Source organism: Poecilia formosa, unplaced genomic scaffold, assembly GCF_000485575.1.
Source record: "Poecilia formosa unplaced genomic scaffold, Poecilia_formosa-5.1.2 Scaffold15, whole genome shotgun sequence".
Classification (NCBI taxonomy): domain Eukaryota; kingdom Metazoa; phylum Chordata; class Actinopteri; order Cyprinodontiformes; family Poeciliidae; genus Poecilia; species Poecilia formosa.
In genome coordinates, this window is record NW_006799954.1 from 4,319,451 (window position 1) to 4,344,695 (window position 25,245).

At 37.2% G+C, this 25,245-nt stretch overlaps 1 protein-coding gene and 1 long non-coding RNA gene across 2 annotated transcripts; one reads left to right on the plus strand and one right to left on the minus strand.

Annotated features, from left to right (window-relative positions):
* Nucleotides 1-584: 584 nt before the first annotated feature.
* Nucleotides 585-24,636, plus strand: LOC103134167 (threonine aspartase 1-like). Its single transcript, XM_007546311.2, has 14 exons — nt 585-790; nt 1,300-1,501; nt 2,157-2,224; nt 3,077-3,145; nt 3,503-3,623; nt 4,520-4,604; nt 4,680-4,759; nt 4,911-5,017; nt 7,059-7,178; nt 8,988-9,066; nt 13,868-13,978; nt 16,724-16,831; nt 17,629-17,702; nt 23,356-24,636. Exons 2-14 carry the CDS (start codon nt 1,372-1,374, stop codon nt 23,446-23,448), a joined length of 1,245 nt encoding a protein of 414 aa, XP_007546373.1. The 5' UTR covers nt 585-790; nt 1,300-1,371; the 3' UTR covers nt 23,449-24,636.
* Nucleotides 7,755-8,792, minus strand: LOC107835609 (uncharacterized). The gene is made up of 2 exons (XR_001661411.1): nt 8,463-8,792; nt 7,755-8,144 (listed from the first exon to the last, which is right to left on the minus strand). It is a non-coding gene; the product is annotated as an uncharacterized LOC107835609 (long non-coding RNA).
* Nucleotides 24,637-25,245: the final 609 nt, after the last annotated feature.

Sequence of the window (25,245 nt, forward strand, 5' to 3'; positions counted from 1 at the left end):
GCAAGACAATTTTACCTGTCTAGCACATTTTTAGTAAGATGGCAGTTCAAAGTGATTTACATGATTAAAAGAAAAATTAAACAACAAACAAATGAAGACACTTAAATCCATTAACTCTCAAAAAACGAGGTATATTAAACGACAGTAGGCATTTGTTATTCATGAACGTTCTAACAGTTTAATCTACTAACATCCAATATTTCAGTGTTTCAGTATTCATGCAAACTATGAATATGGCTTCTTTTTTAATGTCATGATGCTTAATATGTCAAACTTCTACCAACATTGGAAATATTGTGTTTTATGATAGTTTTGAAGATTGATGTATGCTTGCCAGTGTGTTTTTTTTATTTTTATAAATAGATTGATTTTGTCTGAAACAAGCGTGAATTTTTATGTTTCATTATGTTGATATCGTTTTGTAATATACCGAATGTGTGATTTATCTTTTTATTTTTTTATTTTTTGTATTGCGTACAGTTTCGCACGTACATGTCTAAGGTCTAACGTTCATCCGTCTCCATGAATTCTGGGTGTTTTGCGCCCTTTCGTCCACGTGAGCCAATATTTGGAGACCGCACTTCCTTAGCAACGAGAGTCTGAACCCGGAAGTGCTTTCGTGTGCTTCAGCTAACTAGCCATGGGCTGTTCTGGGGCACGAAAGAGTAAAAACAAAGTTTATTATGATTAAAAGTATGAGGACAGTTACTGTTCAGATGTTTTATACCCTTGTCTGCTAATTTGAAGGTTAAGAGCCAGTTCTGTCGCTGATATGAGAGGAGGGAGAACTGTAAGTCGGAACAATTTCTTGTGTTAGCAAGCTTTTGGTTAACACGCTAAAGAAAACAACTTGTTAAAGTTTTAATAACTTATTTGTTCATTGTGTATTTTTATCCGTATAACAGACACATAACACACAAAAACGAATGGCAGTATGATAAGGCAAATTGCGTATGTCTGGAAAATATTGTTCGTTGCTCAAAAACATACGAATAATGTACATTTATACGTAAAAAATAATGTTTTTCAGATATTATCCATACAAATCATGACAATAAATTGCACGCGACTCATCAAATGCAGATTTAAAACTGCTTTTGGTTGTTAAAAGACTAGTGATTGTTTATTACAATGATTTATTCTAAGTAGAATTATAAATACCTGCTTGTTGCTTTGTGGCTTCACTGATACAGTGCTGTATACATTGCTTTGCAAGAAGTTATTATTGTTATTTAACCAGTCAAATAATTCCACTTTTAAATTTCGATGTTAATGTGTACATTTCTGGTCCTCTCGCAGGTACGCTATGAAAATGATTTTGTTAAGGCTGCGTGACAGGCAACGATAAGCTTGTGAAGTTATGCTGAGGGTATGGAAAGTTTAATTAATTGTACTGAAGAACAGCAGCCTTCTTCTGTGATGACCAACTCCTGGTACAATCAGGAAGCATGCAGGAGTCAAAAGGCAAAATGTGCTGGTGGATTTGTCCTTGTGCATGCAGGTTAGTCTGGAAAACACTAAAATATGTGTTTTTAAACCACACCTCCACTTTACTTAATTAAGTTCCCAAAAGGCATTTCATTTGCAACAAGTAGTTTCAGCCATCACACATTCACACAACCAATTAGACGAAGGGAAAAAAAAACATAAAGCTAAAATGAGACAAGAGGGGGAAAAAAGACTATTTAGAGATTATAGAATATCTACTGGTTTAGACTACTACAGTTAGTTAAACCTTCTTGTAATCCTATACTTATAAAACCTCTTGCTTAATGAATTATGTCACAGAAATCCTTTCCTTGTGAAGCCTTTATTTACCAGGCAATCACCCTCCAAATAAACATAAAATTCTGCAAGTATCCTGACACACCATTCATTTCTTCATATGTTTTCTCATATTTTAAAGTTGTTAGGAGTTGGCCACATATATATGATACACTTCACAATGTTTCTAATCTAGCTATTTTCTCTCCTGTTAGATGAATTCAATTTAAATATGCAAAGAAATACAACAAAAAAATAGTTTTTTTTTAATCAACAAATAGCATTGGGTTTAGGATATTTGCAAATTGATAAATTTAGATTTTTCTTTTATGCAATACAACATCCCAAGTATATCACAGGTAGTTGAGTAATTTTTTATCACTTGCTTTCAGGAGCAGGTTACCACTCTGAATCTAAGGCAAAGGAATATAAGCATGTGTGTAAAAGAGCCTGCCAGCGGGTAAGTTTACTTTGTAAGTCTTATGTTCCTACACTGGATAAAGACTCACTTGGAACAAAAATAATCTGTCAGGAGATTGGTGAAATGGCAGAGAATATAGTAGAATTCTTATTGAAAGGCAACGTTAACAAATACAATGTGTAGAATACTATATCTGTTGCATATCGCAGACTTATTCAGTTGATATTAAAACTGTAGCAGCGCAGTTATTATTTTCAAACAGAAGAATGTTTTTCCAAATTTGCAATTATCAAGCTACGTTCCAGGTTGCAAAGAGCTTTACAAGTCTAAAGGCAGCCTTTGTGAATGAAGAAATCAGTTGTCAGTGATTCCGAAGTAATAAATCCTTCTTTATGTGTTTGATGTTACTAAATATATTTCTTCAAACTCAACCACAAATGCAACATATTTTCAGCACAATTCCAACATTTGTGTTGGCTGTTCTGTTGAGACGGTTGTGGTGGTCTCACAAGAGAGTTGTCATTCTCTGTCACTTCAAGATAGTTTTCAAGAATCCACTTCTGTTTAGACTGATTTACATACCATCTATTCACAATACAGACAAGGAGCCAAGTTTCACAGTTTTATTTTGTGACGTAGACGATGTATTTTCGCAACTGTAAATAAGTAGTTTATAGTATTCCTAAAAAGCTTTCTTTGTGGATCATTTTCTTTAGCACTGTTTAACATTTGTGTGCTGCTTCAGAATGGGGTGCTTTAGACACAGGGTACGTTTATGTTTCTCTGAATTCGATGCATTGTGTTTAACCTACATTTATAGAATAATAGAATGCATAGCACCTATTCACCGTGATTTGTTCATTGTTTTAATTCAGTCATTATTTTTTCCAGGCTGTAGACCAATTGAGAGCAGGTGCACTTGCAGTGGAAGCTGTGACTGCTGCCCTGGTTGAACTAGAGGTTGGTTGAATAAAAATCATTTCATAATGTAAACGAGCTGGTTTGTATGACTTTGACATGCAGTAAGTGACATATAGTTATTTAAAACGACTGCAAGGATATTGTAGATACTTTTTTTTCTTAATCATTGCTTTTATCACAATAAACACTAGAAAATACCTTAACAAAAGATATTATCTTGCATGCTAGCTGACAAAAAGGATATTTTGACAATTTCATTTTTAGAAGCAGATTATAAATGAGCAAACTCTGTTGGGGTATTATCTTAAATAGTTAGTGACATTCCTTTCTTTAAATGATTTTTCTGCTCTAGATATTGTTTTTTGTTTACTTCCCCCTTGGTTTAATTGCTGTCAGGACTCTCCTTTTACAAATGCTGGCATGGGCTCCAACCTTAATCTGTCTGGGGAAATTGAATGTGATGCAAGCATCATGGACGGGAAGTCGCTTCATTTTGGCGCAGTCGGAGCCATCAGTGGTTAGTTTCTACGCTTAACATATCTATATGTGTTTTGATATCCTCTCCAGTCTCTCACAACAACTGCAGCCGTTCATGCAACAGCATTTATACAGTAATTTTTGCATCTTGAAAACAACTAGTACATTATTTTGCAGTTCATAAATCTGTATTTCCACATCTTGATTTCCCTTAGATTTAAACTCACTTGTACACTTGCAGCATCTTTACTGCATTGTTTTTATGCATGTTCTCTTACTGACTTTTACTTCCTTACATGACTATTCACATCTCTAGACATCTTCCCTTTTTTATTATTTTCCATGCACAAACTTTATTGCATTTTTACAATGATTTTATGGTCAAGTTTCAATTCTTCCGAAAATAGTTTAATCTGAATGGGTGAAGAGAATCTGAAAGATATTCTCTATTGAATTTACCTTTAGATTTTGACTAGGTCATTCAAAAACATGCATATATTCTGTTCTGAACTATTCAATTGTAGCCTCGGCTGCATATTTAGGGTTGTTGTCCTTGTGGAAAAAGAGTTTTCACCTGGGTCTGAAGTAACAGGGTTTCTGTAGGTCTGCTCTTGTATTTAGCTCCATCCATCTTCCCATCAACTCTGACTAGATCTACTCTCTAATTTCTGTTCAATAAAAACATCTCCACAACATGACGCTGCCATCGTCACCATGTATCACTGAGGGGTTTGTTCAGGGAGATGTGCGACCATCATCGTCCGTCACTGTTTTGTTAGTTTGTCATAAAAAGTACTTTAAAGTTTATGCTTGTATTGCAACAAACTCTGGTAAAGGGGGTTTAAATGTTTTGTAAGGCATGTATCTCAATGGATTCATTACACTGTAATGCTCTGCTTAAATGAATGACTTCATTTGTTTTTTTCTTCTCCTCAGGTATAAAAAACCCTGTCTTAGTTGCAAGCTGCCTCTTGACTGAAGCACAGAAAGGGAAGCTCTCAGCAGGCAGAATACCACCCTGGTGACTATCAAGCCTCATGATCAAAGATCGGAACGTTAGTGTTTCCCTCTTGTTAATTCTGCTGTCTTTCTGTAGCTTTTTGGTGGGGCGAGGAGCACATGACTGGGCAGTGGGACATGGAATACCTCCTTGCCCTTCGGAGAAAATGGCAACAAGTGAGTATTGTTGAATTATTTATAAACATTTTTAAAAAATGTGAGAATTTGTATTTGACAGTGAATAAACCAACACACCTTAAACGAAATTAGAAGACTTGCTCTACTTTATACGGATGCAATTGGGGCCACATTATTTTGTCACATCCAGAGTTCAGTTTATCTGCATACAAGAGGAACAAGCGAAAGATGGAGCTAGCAGAGAAAATGGACACAGGACAAAACCAGGCAAAGAAAAGACGACAATCAAGTGAAAACGTGAGTTTTTTTTCTTATCAAAGACAAAAGGGAACATTTGACTAGAAGTGAGTGTCCACACAACTCAACCATTTATCCAGTCATCAAAAAACTCAAGGAGAAATGTTTATTTGCGGTGAAGAAGCTTGAGGATGTCTATGAAAGTCTAGCAAGTTCTAAAACTGTCTCCTAAAGTCTCATTTCCACTCCAGAAATGAACTTATTTGTTGAGTGAAAATAATTTAAATCCCAATCTGCCAGGAGTATGACTACATTTGACTTTAAGCTGCATTTAGCATCACAACTGTAAGATGTGTAAATCTAGCAATTTACTTGTATGTTGCCAGGTCTTTCAGGAAGGAGTGCAGAAAAAAACAACTTTCATGTTAAAAGCCCATAGATTTCAAATGGCTGCACTAAAAAGAATCAAATGTGTATAATTTGACTTTAGTGACTGGTAATTTGAAGGGAAATTAGGAAAAAACGGAGCAAGAGATCAATGGGTAGAGTGGTGAGTGATGTGAGCGCTGCTCTGGTCTGTTGTAGTGAAGACACAGCTGAGCAGAAAGGCAACACTGTACCCTGATGTTCTCTTTATTGAACAGTTTAACAATTGTAAAGTAAAATGGTTCATTTCAATAAATTCTCGCACACCGCAAATTTTACTCTTGTGGAATTAACAGGATTTAAACGACAGAAAATAATATCTGCCTCTATTCTTTCATTTTATTCCAGTTCTTGTTGTTTTGTTTTATGTTACTTAGTTCTGTTTTATGGATGTTACACTACCTGGTGTAAAGTTTGGTAGCCTGTCAGTATTTACTGAATCATTTAAAACGTTCATTCTCATATGAACTCCCTGCCACTAGAAGCGGCGATAGAAAAGGGTGGGAACGTTTATCTTGGTTCACATGTGAATCTTGTGCAACGTAAATAAACATGTAGCATGCAAACTTCATCGGAATTACTTTTTAATCGTATTTTGGTTTAGTAAACCCACATCATAGTTCACTCACAAAATGTTCAATGCAAAAGAAAACAAATAGCTTTTATGGGCTGCTTGTTTGTTCAAGTGACCAATGATTCAATGATGAATCTTTCTGTCAGATGGCTGTTATTCCAAAGGAAGTGTTTGTTTTTCTTTTCCAAACGCGTGACCTATTGGAAGATTAATATGTGACTATTTGATGCAGTGAAGAAATTATTCTTGGTTTTAAATTTGCAGTTGACATTTAAAAGGAAATTACCAGGTTTAATGTAACAACTTATTAGAAACATGGCCTGGGCTGCCTGTTTTTAATTTTGTGCACAATGTTCTTTTTATGCCTTCCTGACTCGTTGCCAAGCAATAAAATCTTTCCTCTTTTCCTCATTTTAATTCATGGCACAAGAAACACCTGTGTACTGATGGTGTACAGTTAAAAATGTCCAAGGAGTCTAAAACATATTGACATAATTTTTATTTTCCCATGTTTTGGAGCCATCATTTACAGCCATCCGTGAAAGGCACGGATGCTGTATTGCACAATGGTTTTTAATTTTGAAACTGCTGGCTCTGGCCTCGTTTTGGTCTTACAACCCCAGAGAGATGACTGATTCAAGAGAGCAGATGATGGAAGAGAAAAAGCCTCGCACTGTTTTCTTTTCTTGTTTCTTTCCTTTTTATTCCAAGGTTTAGTCAGGGTATTTAGGTTCTGGTGAACGTGAAATTGTGATCACGTGTTAGGATGCCGATTTGCACGTTTCACATCCAGAATTTAATTCATCATCCACTATGGACTGATCGCAAACAAATCACTTCCGACACAAACCGTAATCAGGGAAAGAAAGAGCCAATTTAAATTAGAGCATAACATTTTTATTAAAGACAAAAGGGGAGGAAGAGGACTCAGAAATTCATGCTGTCCTTGCCTACTTTGTAAATATTCAAAGTTTTGTCTTTTGTGGGCTCTGAATGATTCGTTATTTATTTTTTGTTGCCCAAATTTTTAAGGAATTATTGTCATTTGTGTTCATGTTATTCCATCCACGCGAATAGTTTTTCTTTCCTGGTGTGATGTAGGAAAACGGCTCAGGGTGCCTCGACACAGTCGGAGCTGTTGTGGTGGACTCGGAGGGGAACGTGGCTGCAGCTGTGTCCAGTGGAGGCCTAGCTATGAAACATCCTGGAAGGGTTGGCCAGGTAGGATCACCCTCTTCTATCGTGATGATACATTTATTCTCATAGTGGCTTGTTTTTTAATATATACACTTGTTTCTGTTATCAACAGTAAGCACACAAAATTGAAATCCAAAACCCTTAATTCGACTTTATTTTTTCTTTATATAAGTAAAATCCACTTGTCCATTTCAAAATATATTTAAGTAAACAGATATAATATATTTTTCCCTAGTTTGATGTTGGCTTTTCTTACAGATCTAGACTTTCATGACTCTCCGTACCTAAGTTTTTGTAATCTTTTGGTGATGATCATAACCAGTATCTTCTGCTTCAACTGAAACATTTGGATTCATTGCTGCTTTTGGTATAATGGATAATTCATAGTTGAATATGACATCCATGGCCTCTGGGGCAGCAAAGCAGAACATTTCCTCCAGTATGACCATTTAACTCGATATGATGGCCTTCTCTAAAATGCTGCCTTTGATGTCGACTGTTGCCAGATAACTGCCTTTCATTTATGTTAGAGAACATCCCAACAGGTCTGTTTTTTGTTTATGCTGGGTTCACTGGGAAACTATTATTGCCCCTTTAGTGTTTTTTTTTTTTTTTTTGGCTAGCAGAGATGCAACGATCAGACCTTTGTGACCCATTTTCTTTCTCCAATTTCATAAAACTCTGATCTGCCAATATAGATTTTAACCTATTCTCATTTTCTTTCAAGATCTATGGGTAACAGCAATCAATCTATATTTCTATAATCTCATAAAAGATTATGTTTAGCTTCTGACTGTGAGGTCACAGCATAAAAGAATGCAAGGATACACTAATTGCTTGTTGCTGTATCTCTAATTCTCAAACAAGATTTCCTCCTGGCAGACATCTAGTATATTTTTTATGTTCCACAGTTACCAAAATTTTACTGATCAATGCGCCTTTGGAAAGCTGAAACACAGCAGCTTGGATATTTCAGCAAACAGCTGTTACCTGTTGTGATCTGTGTTTTTCTGTGTAGTTATTTTGAGATTTTCTGTGTTAGTCCTGTTTCCCTGTGAGTCTCTGTCCTGTCCTCCCTGTTGATTGATCCCAGCTGTGTCAAGTTTCCTGATTACCCTCCTGTATTTAAGTCCACCTGTTGTCTTTGTCTCTTGTCGGTCCTCGTCTATTGTCCTTCCGTCTGTTTCCAGTGCTACTTGTATTTATGAGTTTGCTCCCGATTCTTTATTAAAATGATCATTTTTATCATGACTACCTGGGTTCACCGGCGTCTTTCTCACCTCCAACCACCGCACATCATGACATTACCGCTGAAGTCTTACAGCTTTCTGTTCACCTTTTTTTCTCCCTTTGCTGTGTTAGTCTGGCACTGCCTCAGCCTGATGTAATAACCCAAATAAACTTCTGGTTCCTAATGGATATTGCCTAAATTAATGAGAGTTCCTACTACAAATTAACTTACCAGCACACTAAATGTCTTTGTTTAACATGATTGCAAACGTGTGTACAGTAAATGTTTTACTTTGAGCCAGTTGAAAGTAGTCCTGGCTTTTGCTTTTCTTTAATGTAGGACAACTGAAAAATGGCTACAACATGAAACTTGAATAGATAAAGTTAGTAGAGTTGTTTTTCCTCAAACTAATTAGCAAACTTTACGCTCATATTCAGCCCTGAGTCTTGGGTCCGCTAATTAGGTTGAAATAATTACTGCAGCTTTCCTTTCTTGTTTTAATGCCGGAGGTAACATTTAAGTTTGTAATAGTTTTCCATTAAAGCTAATTCAGCAAACCCTTTCTTAATTTTCAGTCTCATTTCTCCCTGTTTTTATTCTAGGCTGCTCATTATGGATGTGGCTGCTGGGCTGAAAACGCCTGTAACATGAACTCTTACTCTACAGCAGTGAGTACCTCAGGTATAACCTCTTGTTCCACACAACTTTGCATTTCCTTAGGAGTTTGTGCTAAAACATGCAACAGTGCAGTGGCTCCGTTGTTTACCACTGGCCCATCTTTTTTGTTTTGGCCATGATGTGAATGAATAGACAGTGCTTTCCGATGACCTCTAAATTTTCCTGTTGAGAGATCCACATCAGTCACTTCCTGAGCTGATTGAGTCAACATACTCCACCCATAGTTAGCCAGCTGCATGCCAGGTGCATTACATAGCTGTGTGGATTTTTAGTGACATTTGACATGGGATACCTGCTGTAGATATACTAGGAGAACTGGTGCGAATCAAATACAATAATGGGAAACTCGCTAAGAATAGTCGTCTACATTTAAATGATCATATTTGACTTAACCTTCATGTGGGATATTTTTATTGGGACTTAAATTTCTATTTATGTGAAAAATCATGTCATTTTATTTTAATATGACCCACATATAGGTCTTTATCTATTTCTCACATGTGGCTATTTGCATATGTGTGCAAAATATATTAAGTAGGTATCATTAATGGTCGTAATCTGAAACTTGTACTCAGCATGGTGAAGGCATAGCCCTTTCTCCCCTTGGAGCGGTTGATTTGTGCAGATGTAAACACAGCAGACCAGCTGTGCATTGCATTGTTGGATACAGTAGAGTAAACAAACTAATAAACAAAGCTGTGTGTCTTTTTCGTAAAGCATGAAACCAAATACAGCCTTCAAGAGATCCAACCAAAACCATTCAGTATGCTACTCAGTCTTTCAACGGGACAGTGACTCTAGCTTGAGGTACAATGAAACGGGCAGATGTGTTTGAAAGACTTAGTTAATTTCCAGACATAAATCTTGTTAATCATTGATGGAAAAACCTAAAATCTGATGTTCACAGCCACTCTCTCTGGTCTGATTACGCTTGAACTATTTCGTGATATTGAACAACTCTGTCCTTAGATGTGCAAAGCTGGTAGAGAGAGACCCTGCTAAGTTTTAGGGAATTGCAGAGAAAAGTGGTTTTACAAGGTGTTGACTCAAGGGGACTGTTACTTACACATAGTTTACCTTCCACTTCAGAAATATGTGCTATTTTGTTTCGTTTATCAGACGGAATTTAAATAAAATGCAGGTTTTATTTGTGGTGATAAAATGACAAAATGGGGCAAACGTTGCATTGAATCTCTGTAAACTAAGCCCTGCCTCTCTTTGGCTTAAGGTAACAGCTTTTTATCTAAATAGGTCCTCTCCAGTCAAGAAAAATCCACCATCCAGAGAACAATCTTCCTTCTTTTGAGTAGATTATTGCATTTTGAGCAGCTGAAAGTCTGCTTTCCTTTTAGTCTTACAAACCAAGTCAATGCAATCTGGTTTTAAATTAAGGCTGTATTCTTTTAAGATGTGTAGATGTCTCCAGCATAGCTTCTGGGGAACATTAGAAGCCTTTTGATGTGGATCTGTAGCCTAATGCGTCTCAGTGCAGATGAGCTGAGTTGATCAGACAGGCTTCAGCTTGAGCTCTGTGTACTTGAACCTCTAATACGTCCTGAATTATGCACAGAGCTGACTTGATGGTGTGATCCACTGCAATTATTTGGTTGTTTTAAAGTAATAAACAAGAATCTCTCCAAACTTGCTGGCAGATCATGGTCATTTTCTTAAATATGGTTGGTATATTACTCTCGAAGTGATCAAACAGGATGACAGATGCTCTCTACCTGCAGGTTAGAGGTGGTAGTTTTCTATGCATTTCAGCTGATTGCCGTGTACCTGTTGCATCTGAGCAGGCTGTTAGTAAAGGTTGGTCTGTTATCTCAGCAGATCAAGTGCGTATGCCTCCTCCCTGTGTGTATTTTCGCTTCACCCTGTCTTACTATATTGTGGCTTCTTTGCTTTGATGTAACCAACACAAAGCCAGTCTTATGGGTTTGAAAAGCACAATGTGGGTTCCAGCTCAACACCTGTTTTTCATTTCCTAACTTGAAAGCCGTTTCCATCAAAAGAAACAGAAAAACAATATTTTTTAATTTGACACAAGGAGCGTGAACCTTACCCCTCATGTCACCCCTTTTTTTCACTTCACAAAGAGCCACACGCAATTCTTCCTCCACCACCACCTCTTCCTACTCCCCCTCTTCCCTTTTTCCGATTTAGTCAGATTTGTAATATGTGGCTCATCTGGGTCATAGTTTTATTACTTCATCTGGTCTTGGCTTTGCTGTGGTCACTGAGGCATCAGCTTAGAAACAGATTTCATCTGCAATTACTAGCTCATTCATTTATTTATTTATTTATTTTTGTGTTGCAAGTCTCAATTTTATATCCAGTTCTTCGTGCCACATTGATAATCTCTGGTTCCTTTCCTCTGCGAGGCTCTTTGGTAAGCTGCAGAGTCGATGGCGAGAGAAGCCCTCTCCTTTGCTTTAGCAAGAGCTGGAAATCCCTCCAGGCACTTGGCCTGCATAGTTACTAACCTGCATTTTGTTCTGTTGTAGTTACCTGGAGGTTTATGGGAGCTTTAATTCGTATTTACAGAAACAATGAGGCTGTATTATTCCTCAGCCTTTATATGAGTTTTCACAAGCTCTCTGTCGTCAAATGGGTTTTATTTTAACTTTCAGATTCCTGTTCATTTTTCTGTTGTAATCATATGCTTTACTTTTCACAGATTTTCAGTGATGGAGTCAAAAATGTCTTAATTTTCCCTTAACACATCACTTGTTGTTGGTTAATAACATTAAATTGAAAAAAAAAAGATTTAGTAGTAGTGATTGTGCAGCTCACTACATGCTTTATATATTTCCTGCTTAGCCCTACAACGGTTCTTTCATCTTAAGTCTTTAATTAAAAGTATTTCCAGCTAGATATTAAAGTAAGTGCGAGAGTGACCGGATTTTTTTTCTGGTTCAGTAATGCCCATTCCTCACATATTGGTTCAAACAGCAAACCAGCTGGCTGAATGAAAAAACATTTTTTGCATACGAGAAAAGCAAAAATATTACTTCTTCAACAATATAAAGAAATATTTAAAAGTTTCAGTAATACATTAGCTTGCGGTCTGCTTGGTCTGTTTTGTTTTTCTGTTACTCAAGTGATGTACCATTGTAAAAATGAAGTAAATACTTCACTCATCATGTCTACTTTGGAAAGCTTTGGGGGACAATAGCATAATCTGGGATGACTATGGTAGAAAATATTTGTATTCAACAACTTTATGTGTCTTAAAACTTTGTTGGGTTGACTGCCAGGATCTGTTGAAGAGCCTGTTTCTTTCATCAGTGTGATGATGGCAGAGACATATTCCAGGATGACGATGCCAAGATTCGTTTTGCTTTTCTTTCTTTTTTTTTAAGTGGTTAAGGGAAGACGAGACAGTATTTAAGTGCATGACTAGTGTACCACAGACTCCAGACAATGATCCCATTGAAAAATCTTTTGGATGCTCTGGAGATTGACTTTAGGTTGCAATCCGACTCTCCCATCCCTAATTAGACCAACTGGAAAACAAATAGAAAAATGCTGTGACTTTGCATAATGCTCAGATTTTTAACCAGGGATGATTTTAATGGCTAGATAATGTACAGACACCACATGACAATTTATCACAATAGGTCTTCAACTTGAAAATGTCAAAAAAGTGTTTTTTTTGTTTGTTTGTTTGATTTTTAGAATTTTTTTGTTGTGCCAACCTTTTGGCGTAATTTTGACTGGACTGCTCCTTTTGGCAAAATTAGAGTTAGGTTAGCTGACTTTATGGTAAACTACTCTCAATCCTAAAAGAGCCCATTCACTATCTGTTTGGTCACTGGACAACATTGAATTCTAGTTGAACTGAACTTAACCTTCAATTGGAATGAAAATGATAAACCAAGCACCAAGACTGCAGCTTTCTGGATTAAAACAATAAAAATCTAAATAATGGTGCCAATGTTCAGAAACGTTTTAAGGTATCCCAATGCAGCTTTGGATACTTTTTCACAGCTAAAAGAGTTATTGTGTTTAATTATTTGTGAAAGATTTCAAATTTAAGAACCAGTTGCCATTCTAGAGATTTCGAGGTTCATATTTCGAATTATGAAAACTACAAGAGAGCACGCCTGCGGTTCAGGTGAAGACCGCACAACCCATATACAGAGTCCTGAATCCTCTGTCGGCGTGGTTTTGAGTCCCAGCCTGTTGACCTTTGCCGCATGTCTTCCCCGTCTCTCACGACCTGCTTTCCTGTAGCTTCACGATCAAATAAAAAAGCCACTAGAGCCAAATAAATCCTTTATGCACATAAAAAAAATACAAGAAATTAGAAGTCTGAAAAAGGCTACAATATTGAGATAAAGAATGTGGAGAATTGTGTTTGATTTCTAATTGCTCCACTTGGAAATTCAAACCTAACCTTAAAGCCTCAGAGTTAATTTGACTTAAAAGCCATATACCTATTCCATATGTTAGAATTTTGTTGAAATACTTTAGTAACTCCATCACCAAGTATAACTCATTATATGGAGTAATTAGACAAAGACTGATGTTTTAGCACCCTTATTTCTCTTCATCGTGATGGTTTTTTGCTAACCGCTAATAAGATTAGACCAGTATAAAAACTATTTTTAAAAACGGAAATGTGGACTTAATGAAAAGTATGCTTAACACTTGCTTAATTTCAAAAGCTATTTTTAATCTGACAAACGAGACTCATCAGTATATATATATTCAAAATTTTTTTTAAAGAAGACTGTAGTCTAAATCTGTGACAACTCAAAGTGTTAACCACGTTTGGTTTTCGCTGTGTGTGTTTTGTCAGGGTGTGGCGAGCATCTGATTCGCACCATGCTGGCTCGGGAATGCTCCGCTGCCATGCAATCTGAAGATGCCCACCAAGCGCTGCTGGAGGCTATGCAAAACAAGTTCATCAGTGAGTCACCCGCTTGTGCCTTGATGACCACTATTTTCCAAACACACACATACATACGCACGCACACACATTTTCTGCAAGACAATGCTGCATTTTTGACAAACGCATTGAGGGAATTAAACAAGCAGATGTTCCTCCCCGTGAAGAATGAGTGAACCACCAGAAACGTTTAAAAAAAGAATCAAAAGAGACAACTTTTAACGTTTTATTGTTAAATAGTAAACTGATGTCCCACACATCACAGACGATGGCCGCAGAAGATTTAAGAAGACATGCACGTTTTGTTGCGTGCTTATTTGAAGGTGTAATTTTGCTGAGTTCCCTGAGGTGGCCAGTTTTAGAGATCCTCGTTAAGTGTGTTTGCTGTGCAGTGAATGACCAGTCTGTGCTAAAACAGAGGAAACAAAGAAAACACAAGTGGATACATGTGGTGGTTTCAGCCTTGTTCTGGCCTCTGAAAGTCCATCTATGTCTGGCTCTGTGATGTATTTGTTTTCCAACACTGAGGTCAGTTTGAAGTTATTTCATGTTTCTGTCTGAATTCACATCAGGTTTAAACACAGCTCCATAAATCTTTATGGCAGTGCGACTTAATCAAAGCTACGTGATGGGCTAAAATCGACTAAACGTCTTTGAAGCCATATACATCAGATTTTATATGTTAAGACAGTAAAAATGTCAAACTTGTTTCACTAATTATTAGGGCCATAATTAGCCTTTTTTCTCTCTCTCTACAGTTTGGAAAGTTTTGAAGGTAGGGAGAAATTCAGTCCGGAAAGACGGTTCACCCTGGCTCTGCCTCTATCAACTTTTCACTTTTCACTAACATGGAAAGTACATCAGTTCTTCTGTTTATTCTTTGTGACTGTCAAAGAACCATACAGACAGGTCCCACAATAATTGCATTCATTCCAATTGATACTAGTTACCAAACAGAAGCCCTGACCCATGAGTACTTTCTATTTCAGAGAAAAGTAAGGACTTAATGGCACCAGGAGCTCCTTTTAGGAGAGAATCACATCTAATGCGATTTGATAGATCTTAGCATGAACAAAAGCACATGTAGTTGGTCACAGTCAATAGCTTTGTCTAGGAGAAAAAGGTTAAACACTAAAAGGCAAGAGTATCACCTGTAGAAGGAGAATGTGAAGTTGTCTCCAGATCTTGGATCAAATCAGAGTCGGCAGTTCTCCCAGTGCATTTATATGTTAAAATAACCCTTTTTGAGCTTTGCTCATTTTTTTTTAAACACACTGCTGTTACTTTGAAGACAACTCTTACAAGGTAAATTCTGGGTGTTTGTGTGCCCTGCGACCAAAACCGAAAATTACTGAGCCATTGTTTAGCAAGTAGAAGTGACAAACACATACCAGCATTCTGTTTCCCAGCCCAGACTGAGACTTTAGAGCCAAGGGAACATCATAAGAAGGAGACAAACGTTTTTGAAAGACACAAAAAGAGCACTGAAGAGCAGACAAAATATTTTCATCAAATAAAACATTTGGCCCTGTTTTTTTTTTTTTGTTTTGTTTTTTTCTTTTTTCTTTTTTTTACTTTTCTTGCTCCTGTTTTAAGACATGTCAAGTTATGCAGCAGTTGTTTGTAGTCTGTTCCTTTTACACACCAGGCTTTTTTGAATTTATTTGCACCACACCAAGATCAGCACAACTCATTCAGATTTGCAGTTTCATCATGCAACAAATTAGGTGCTTCTTTTTTCCTATTTGTTTTTTAATGTGAGGTGGGATAACTATTTTCCCTGTTAATTTTGTTGTTATTATTGCGCATATTACCTGTCATTATCCCTTTCATTTTGCCCACATGAAGGCAGTGAAATATTTTTATTTAGCAGACTGCTAAAGAGGATAATTGCATCAGAAGAGAATAATCATTTCCAGTTGTTTAACTTGGCTTTAAAAAAAAAAAGCAAATAACTCAACGGGGAAGAAAGGTTTTCAATAAATCCCTTTCATTTGATTAAAGGGACTGGGGTATGTGTAGTCCACACCAAGCTTTCAATAATTGTTTCAAAAAGTCAGGCAGAAAAAATATGCCTCTGAAGTTCAATACTCCTGGATTTAACCCAATGCTAGGGGCACATTTAGGACTGATGGTTCAAGGAAATCTTTTCAAGTTTAAAGCTTATTTACATTTTGTGGTAGTTATGATTTAATAAAAGCGAGTCCTTTCTGAACACGAGAGCCGCTTAACGTATCAATGTCAGCCTATGATTTGTCTGGTTAATAGCTTTTTTACTACGTTTACTACTAGCAGCCACATAAAGTCGTTTATGCACTGAAACTTACTGATATCTTCAAACCGTTCCAGAATAAAGGGTTTTCTGTGAAAATAGAACACAATAAAACTGGTAAGTCTCTTTACTTTCAGTTGATTAGATCACTGATACCCAACGTTGCAGTCAGGACCCTACTTCTGGTCAACAAGTATAGGGTCTTGAAATCCTCTACAGAAATTAAACTAAGCAACAAAAAGTGGTGACGCATATTTACGTTTTAATATTTGAGGAAATCAAACTGGCTGCTGGCCATCGAGACTGTTTGTGTTATTATACATCAATTATATACCCACTGCACAGTTTAGGCATTAGATCAATCTGCTATTGTCTTGTATCCTTTTTTTTTTGTTTTGTTTGTTTCTTTGTTTGTGTATGTCTTTCTAAATTATTTTGATTGAAAGAGATGCCCTGTGGTCACAGATAAATATTCTGGCCCTTTACGTTTTTAGGCTCACCGTTTCTGGCCAGTGAAGATCGTGTTCTGGGTGGAGTTATTGTCTTGAGATGCTGCAGATGTGTGGAAGCACAGCCATCTCCAAATATTCAAGCCGCAATGGGTAAAGCATTAATATTTGCATCTCTGTGCACAGATCCGTTCCTCTAACACCAGTTCTGACTGTATATATATATATATATATATATATATATATATAAATTAACGATTGGTTGAATGAGTAAAAGTGGGAGGAGATGCCGCGGCTTTCCTCGCTGGTGGTCTGGGGTTTAACTTGTGCAGTCAGGCTCTGGTTTCACCCCCTTCATCTCAGATTCAAACTCAGACCTCCCACTTTGGAATCAACTGCTAATCTTTGCACAAGTGGCTCCTTCTGAGAACTGCTCAGTTTGACTGTTTGTGTTCGTGGATCCGGTTTCTCTACCTGCAGCTTTGAGACAGAATCGTCTCTCTTCTGCTGGGCTGAGATCTTAAGATCAAAATCAGGCTGAAATGTTTCCAAAGTTGTGACCATTTCTCACTACTTTGGCACTTGGCAAAATGTAATGTTTACTGGTTTTCTCCATTGTTGACTGCGTGGTGTCTTTTATGGCCGTTTATTTTTGTGTTTTTATTATGTAAAGCACTTTGAACTGCCTTGTTGCTGAAATGTGCTCTATAAATAAACTTGATTGGTTGACTTCATAACTGTTGACGTAGGAATTAACAGCATGTCACGTTCTTCACATTAGAACGGTAAAATGGTCCATTATCACAGATTTGCTTCTAAACTTCTGTGTCTTTGTGTGATATGTTGTAGGGCTTTTAGATTACGTACATTTTGTATGCTAAAAGATGCCTTATGTTATTTATTCTGGATAAGCTCAGCCCTGTTTTATGTTTTTATTGTTCACTCCACAGTGGAGTTCCTGTGGAGTCACACCACAGAGAGCATGTGTGTTGGCTACATGTCTGCCCAGGACAGCAAAGCAAAGGTGAGCTTTTGAATTGCCTGATAATGTAAAATATATTAATATTAGTATATAGAGTAATATATTTAACAACACTTGTCCTACATCAGAATTTTACAGATTAGAAAAAAAATATTTAAAAAAATAGCTTTATGTCAGTAATATTACATTATAAAAGCCAAATAACTCCTGTGTTACAATTTGTTAATGTAAAAGATAAAAACAAACAAACTCCTCAATTATTCTGTAGTGCAAGCTGTGTTTGTTAATGTTCCTGACATGCTCTTATTCTTTCCTTCATTATATGTGAACTTTATGCTGCAACTTAGTAATATCTTCGGAAAACCTTCATCCTCACCCAAGTGTTTTGTTACTAGTAGGGATGCACCAATTAAAGTTTTGTGGCAGATTTCTGATACTGATTTTAATTTATTCAGATTTTGCTTTAAAAACTACAGCCACCATGCTTGTCTCTTTAGCCTGCTTTCAGTGAAGGGTGGTGTTATTTATAGTAGGAGGCAACGTCACTCTCAGTATGTGATAGTGGAGTCATAGCTCCACAATCTGTTTAACAGAAAACAGTACCTTAAAACTGATACATGCATTCACTGAATAGTACCATTAAACTTAAAGTTTTATTGCTTATAGACATTTTAGCAAAATTTTATGGCTTCTAAGAGCATTAGGGCTTTCTGATACAGTCTTCTGCATGATCTCTGTATCACAGTCTGGATCATATTTCTAAGTGTTTGCTTTCTGTGTGCTGTCCCGCCTTCCTCAGCTGTACCGTTCTCTTCCTCATGGTTTGACTTTCTCTGATCACAGCCTTTAGGGTTTGAACGTATCCTAAAGGTTACTGAAACTCGTCCATCAGTGTAATTTCCTGCAAATCTCTATAAATGTGCATGATGCCTAATATATTTGTCTGAGTGAACAAGCAGGCTTCTTCAGAATCACAATACATCAAACAAGGTACTTTAAAAAAAATAAAGCACGCTTATTTCATTATAAATTCATGATTTATAATGAAATTATTCACTATGCTATTCACATTCAGCAGTAAAAAGTTACTTGCGTAAAGTGCAGCTTTAGGAGTCAGCCATCTCTGAATCTCCTGGGGCCCGGGTGTCCACTTCCTCTTCAGGGACCAGTGGTGATTTTGATATTGGAGAGCGCAGCCAGGATCACAGCTGCTCCACCAAACCTCACACTGCCTCTGCTGGAGGGCGACTGTGGGATTCGAGCTGTGCCTCTTGTGTTATGCCATCTGCACACCAGAGCAGCTGGCTTTTCTGTCCGTCATGCTCCTTCATCGGGTGCAAAACAAGATTTCCCTCGCTGAACCCCAGCTGGGACCAGAGATGTTTTCTGCTCAGTGCCTACATACGTTCATTAAAGGGGTACCATGGTGAACAGCATCTGTTTTCTCTCTCCCGTCAGATGAAGTTCAAATAGCAAGAGATAGGAACTTTAAAGCGTTCAGACTGCAGTCCCAGCTGCTGTGGTCTGCTATAGAGGCCCACGAAGTGCCACCTGCATGGCCATGACCTTGATGGTAAATCTGTGGGAATCTTCAAACTTGGAGAAGAGGAGAAGCAGAAGTAGTTTGGAACAAAGGGTGCCAGTGTTGTGCTAAGTCCTTGTTTAAAACAAATTGAAGTTTAAAATAACAAAACTCTTGCAAAACATGTATTTCTCACACCATGTTTTCATGCACAGTTTTCTGAGCTCAGATATTCACTGCCTTGGCTGTGAATCTTCAAACATTCCTTCCATTCCTATTAGCTGACCATTTCTGCCCAGCCAGAGTTCATCTTTCTCTGATTAAATGTGATAAAACATGAAAGGTGCTTTTGCACAGCAGCGTGAGTATTTGGTAAAGAAGTCACTGGGTTTCTGGTGTCTTTTGAATTGTTTTTCTTCAGATAGCTTAGTGTTTGTAGAAAACCAGACAAAACAACACTGTATATAGGGAGCAGTTCTGACCTGAAAAATACCACTAGCCAGTTGTGATTGAACAGATATTTTACCATGACTAACAAAATTTTAAAAAAGGCTAAATTTGACTCTTCTTTTAGTAACAGACTTCACACTAAAGAGTGTTTTCAATGTAGTCTTTAAACACTTAATATGGTGGGTTTACTGGTAAGACAAAAGAGTGAACGTTTTGGTTTCTGACCAAACATTTTCTGGTCAAGGCCAATCTGGTGCATATTTTCTCAACATCTCAGCTAAGAATGTTGATTTAGCATGGATTGTCAGGCACTTGTACGGTCGTGTTATATTTTTTCCCATTTCTATCAGATATCTGTTAAACATTTAGTCGTTCTCTTGTCTCTCCACTTTTCACTGTGACATAACGAGTGTTTTCATGAGGAAGAGCATCTGGTTTTATTCAAATATTCACCTGAATTTACCCTGAATTCAATCAAATGATGTTTTGCAAATCTACAAACCATTGGTTTAGACTGAATTTTGTTTTCTGATCACCTCGGTTGAATAAAGACAAAGAATGACAACAGTAAAACCTCACACAGAGCTTTGTTTTCTCCTCTTTTACATCTTAACCACTATAAAGATTTTCTTCTTCAATTGTGTAAAGCCAGAGAAAATCAAAAAAGCATGCACGCTTTTCTGGATATTATTTATTTTATATCTTTAAAAAAAAATAAAAAATTCATCTTTCAATGAGTTAAAAGTTAAAATAGCATATGATTGTCTTTGTAGTTATTCTAAGAGGGAAAAAATCTGAAAACCACAACAAAAAAACAAGAGCTTGGTCATAGAGCTACATTTATCCTTTCGTGTACACTGTGGTGTTAATGTGTGGCTTCTGTAACTCTTAAACACATTTATGTCAACAAAGAATGTTGTTTTTCTTAAACATTTGAACAATGAGCTGTCCTGTTCATGCTATATTTTGACACAGCTGCTGCCCTGTCATGTGGTTACTTTGGTCACCGAGTAACAAGTTGTAAACAGGTTTGCATGCCTTCTTTCTTTCCTACTTCATTTTGCTTCTTTTTTGAAGCTATTTTTTTTTATACAGAAGTTTTGCATGTTTCTTAAACAGAAATTCTCTGTTGGTCAATAGCAGTGGTGGCTTGTGAAGGAAATGTTAACATTGGCACCACTGACAATCCTAAAAACCATATTCTAGCATATTTACACTTTCTCCTTTTTAAATAGGGCTTGAGCGTGTTGTTTATGACAGATATGATACAACACCCTCAAGTATGCTATACAAACATGTCATTTGGGCCTAAAGTCATTTTGGGCTTTTGATTCCCATGAAATCAACATTTCATGCACATCCATTTGTTGTATTCCCAATTTCTTTGCACTCTGCGGTACCAGGTGACCCCTCATTTTATATACGGTGGTGCCATTTTCAAGGCTGGCTTCCAAAGGCTAGCAGTGTATCAGACTGAGCTTTTTAAAGCAGGTTTTGTGATATTAATATGTGTTGAAATACCCTCCTTAATGCAAGTAAAAGCAAGCGAGTTGGTCTGTTTAGGCATTTTTGTGCTCGAAGCTGTTTTCAGAGCTTAAATGAAAATCAGACTTGTCCCAGACATGTTGCAGCGCTGCTGCCTGTATAAATGCATAATGTGCAACATTTACTCAACATTTCCTGCATTTTTTTTCCCCAGCTAAGAACAAAGCCCTAAAAATCAGTATTTGGGGTATTACTAGCCAAAACAAGCCATTAGAGAAGCATTTTATATTTGCTTGACATACATGTTAATCTCCTTTTATGAAGTGTAAAGCCTCCCCTTTATCCTCATTGGATGTTTGTATAAAACAGTTTTCCTCACTTGTTTGGCTATAAACTCCAGATTGTTGCTGCTCAGTAATGCTGCCCTTTCTATCTTATAAAATTAACATCCCCCTTCTTTTCTTGTATTTTCAGATTCTGTATCTTGAGGTGTTTACGTCAGACTAGCGTCATTACTTGACCCTGTTGCTTTTAACAGGACACAAGCCTCACATGTATTGGTGTAAATATATTATAGGTTTAAACTGTCTTTGTCTGTCAGCCTTATGAATTCAAGCAGCCAGTTAACTGTGCCCTGTGGGGATTTTCAGTGGAGTATTTGGTGTGAAAACTGTTTTGCACTGGTCACAAACATCAAAAGGAAAACATTTAGTTTAAGTTGATCATGACTCATTCGAGGACTCGAACAGTTCAAATGAGACCTTCCTTTAACCTCATTTTCACAAGATGAAGGGAAGAAGATGAACTCAGAGGCGCGTACGAGGCATAATGGCCCCCTGAGAGTATTGCCATGTGTGGTTGACCTTGTCTGGCTGCTGTCCCATTGTAGTGACAGTTGCCCTCGGGCTGCTCAGGGGAATAGTCTGAGCCGACACCAAACAGCACCAGTCGATTCTTGCATCTGGATGAGTTATGTGGGACCAGCTCAGTGGCCTGACTCATCAGTTGGATTTTCTCCTCCCCCAAGAGGAAAGGAGTCAGCGTTAGCCTTTCTGCCAAGAGAAAGGAAGGAGGATGACAGCCATTAATGGCACATGGAGGGGGGGGTCGATGACCTGTGATCCCCAGATGGAAGTATCACTCATGCCTTCACAGCTGTGTTTGCGACTTTCTTACAACTTTTCGGTCAGTTCAAATTGAAAAAATACAAACACGATGATGCTGACTGAATATCTTCAGGGGATCTAATCACACATGGCAAGTTACTGAAACGCTTCCAACAAATAAAATAAATGCAAATTTGTATTCTCTGGACATTAATAAACAGTCCAAAATTCTTTAAATTAACCAGTTAAATGAAGTAGTTATAGCTTTTTAAATCTACCGGTGTGTCTCTGTAATGTGCACATTTTGAGGTGATTATCTTTCTCTTTCCTGTGTGATTTTTTTAAAATTTCAAGTACTATCCAAATGAGATGATTATTTGTTATAATTGTCTTTGTTAGTAATATATTTTCTCAGTTTCTTTCTGGCCCAGCTTGGTAAAATAAGGTTGCTAAGTACAACTCTTCACTGTTGGGAAAATTAACATGTAATTTTTATTTTATTTTTTAATTTTTACAACTGACAATGACCTGCTAAATTACTCATAACACTGCTAAAGACAGCCACATAGTTTTATTTGGACACACACTGCCTACTTGAAGCTCATGGATTTACATGGTTGGAGCAAACTGGTAACATACTTCTCTGTGGCAAACAGTGACAGGCAGAACCAGTGGACTAGATGTTTATATCTCCCAGTGTTTGAGTTGAAGTTTCCAGGTTTGAGCCTCATTGTTTTTTCTGTGTTGTGATTTACTGATTATTCACCCATTTGAAGAGTTTCCCAGAGAAAGTTGGCTCAAAAACAATCACTGGAATAGGTTTTCCCAGTGGTGTGTTTTAGAGGCTTCACCCTTCCACCTCACCTGAACCAAATGACTGAATTCCCTCATCAGCAGGTCATTCAGCTCTGCAGAGGGCTGCTAATGAGCCATTCATTTGGTTCAGGTGTGTTGGAGAAAGGAGGCATCTAAAGTCACTCGCGTGGGCTGGAGTTTGGCACCTTTACGTTCAACCAAATTAGAAATGAAGCCTGGTGTGAGTCACTCTGTATTTTAATGGGGTTTTTTTTTGACTTGTACTTAAAATATACTGGGGTTTTTAAAAGTGTTTTTTATTTGTTGTTGCCTGCAGACTCACATATCCAGATTGCCTCCTGGAACGGTTCCTGGCCAGTCTTTGGCCATCGAGGGAGGGGTGTGTCGGCTGATGGGCGTGGTGGATTGAACCGCTTTCCCTCCTCTCTCTCTCTTCTTCGGGGCTTCCTTAGCAATACTCCTATACGAACTCAGACAATGCACATACAGGCACTCACACATACGAACAGCAACCCCCAACTTCCCATAACCTTTGCGATGCCAGAGATAATAAGCTTTCATTGTTTGAACAGGTGTTCAGGAAGAAGTGATGAGCGATAGCTACTACTTAGTGCACTTATAGGACTTCCCTTTGCCGTTGCCGGCCTCCAGTATGCATTCTATGCCAGTTTACCCTCCAAGCTCTCCAGTGTCACCTGGAATAAACTTGATGCATCATTACATTGATGTACCATTACTTTTCTTTGATACTTCTTGTTTCCCCCCAGCTAATTAATACCTCCCTGCATTTTGTACAAAAGCTATAATCTAGGGAAACAGGGTGGATGCTATATTGTGTTGCAGAAGAGATGTGACTATTTTCACATTTTTTATAAATTTCAAATCCATGATATTTTTTGCTTGTTTTCAAACAACAATGTATGGAATATGTAAAAGTGCACCTTTTGAACTGTCTGCTACTCAAGATTTTTGCTTGCAATAATTTAGAGCCTTTGGTTTTTAACAATAATAAAAAAAAATGCATTAGTTTGTTATGTAACCACCTGTACTGTTAAGACTCCAGCATTATTTAAAATGTAGCATAACGCTTATTTTCTATCATTTCAGGCATTGAATGTTTTGCTTCCTTTATAAAATGTGCATACATAAATACTGCATGTCTAGAATGAGCGACTTTCTCTTACCCTGTAGTTACAGAGTTGATCTATAAGGAGGAAGCCGAGCACTTCCAGAGTGACAACTGTTACTTATCATTTATAAATCACATTTTATTTTTCCGCAGTCCCACTGGCAAAGAGGCTGTATTTTCCTGCTGGAAGAATCCAGCTAAAACAAATGTCTATGTCAGGCCCATGAAATGGGGCTGTTGAATTGTACTTGAAAAGGGTGACTGTCTGAACAATCACCCTTTTTCCCCAACTACATTGGGGACAATGGGGGTTAGCTGATGTGCTTATTTTACTTTATTACTTAGTAACATGAAAAAACTCCTGTTGATTTCTATATAGAAATTATATTGAATTGTATAAGCTTTGCAAACCATATATGTGCAAAACTCTGCAGTGCTGAGAAACTGAATAAAATCTACCTTGCTACACTTTTGTCTGTGTTTTAACACCCCAATATGAAATGAGTTTTTCCAACTGTGTCCATCAAACAATCAATCATTTCCCGCTTAATCCAGGGTCGGGTCATAGGGGCAAAAGGCTGTTTTTTTTTCTGTACGTAAAGTGTGTTTTAAAGTTACTTGCTTGATTTAAAACCCAATATAAATATTTAGTGGGATTTATTTATGTTTTCATTCAAGATTTTTGGGCTTTCTGGCTTTAAAACATGATGAAATATGGCGTTTTAAAGAAAAAAGGAGTTTGAGTAGCTGCTATGTGATGTAATAACCCTACATAATTAGCTGCTTTAAATATTGATAAGTCCTGCAGATCAGTTCAGAACTGATGCAACTAAATTGTTTACTTTTTGGACAGCAGTCAATGTGGAGCTCACCACAATGAAAAAACATGGTCTGACAATTGGCCTACAATGTAACTGGAAAACAAATCAGTAAAAAGGATTGTAAATAAAAAAAAAAGTGCAATAACCTGGCATGAATAAGTGCGCACCTACTAGCTGGATGAACAGTTTTTGATGTAATTTCTACATTTTATTTTCTTCACTATTAGTTTTGGTGAATCTGATTAATCTGGAACAA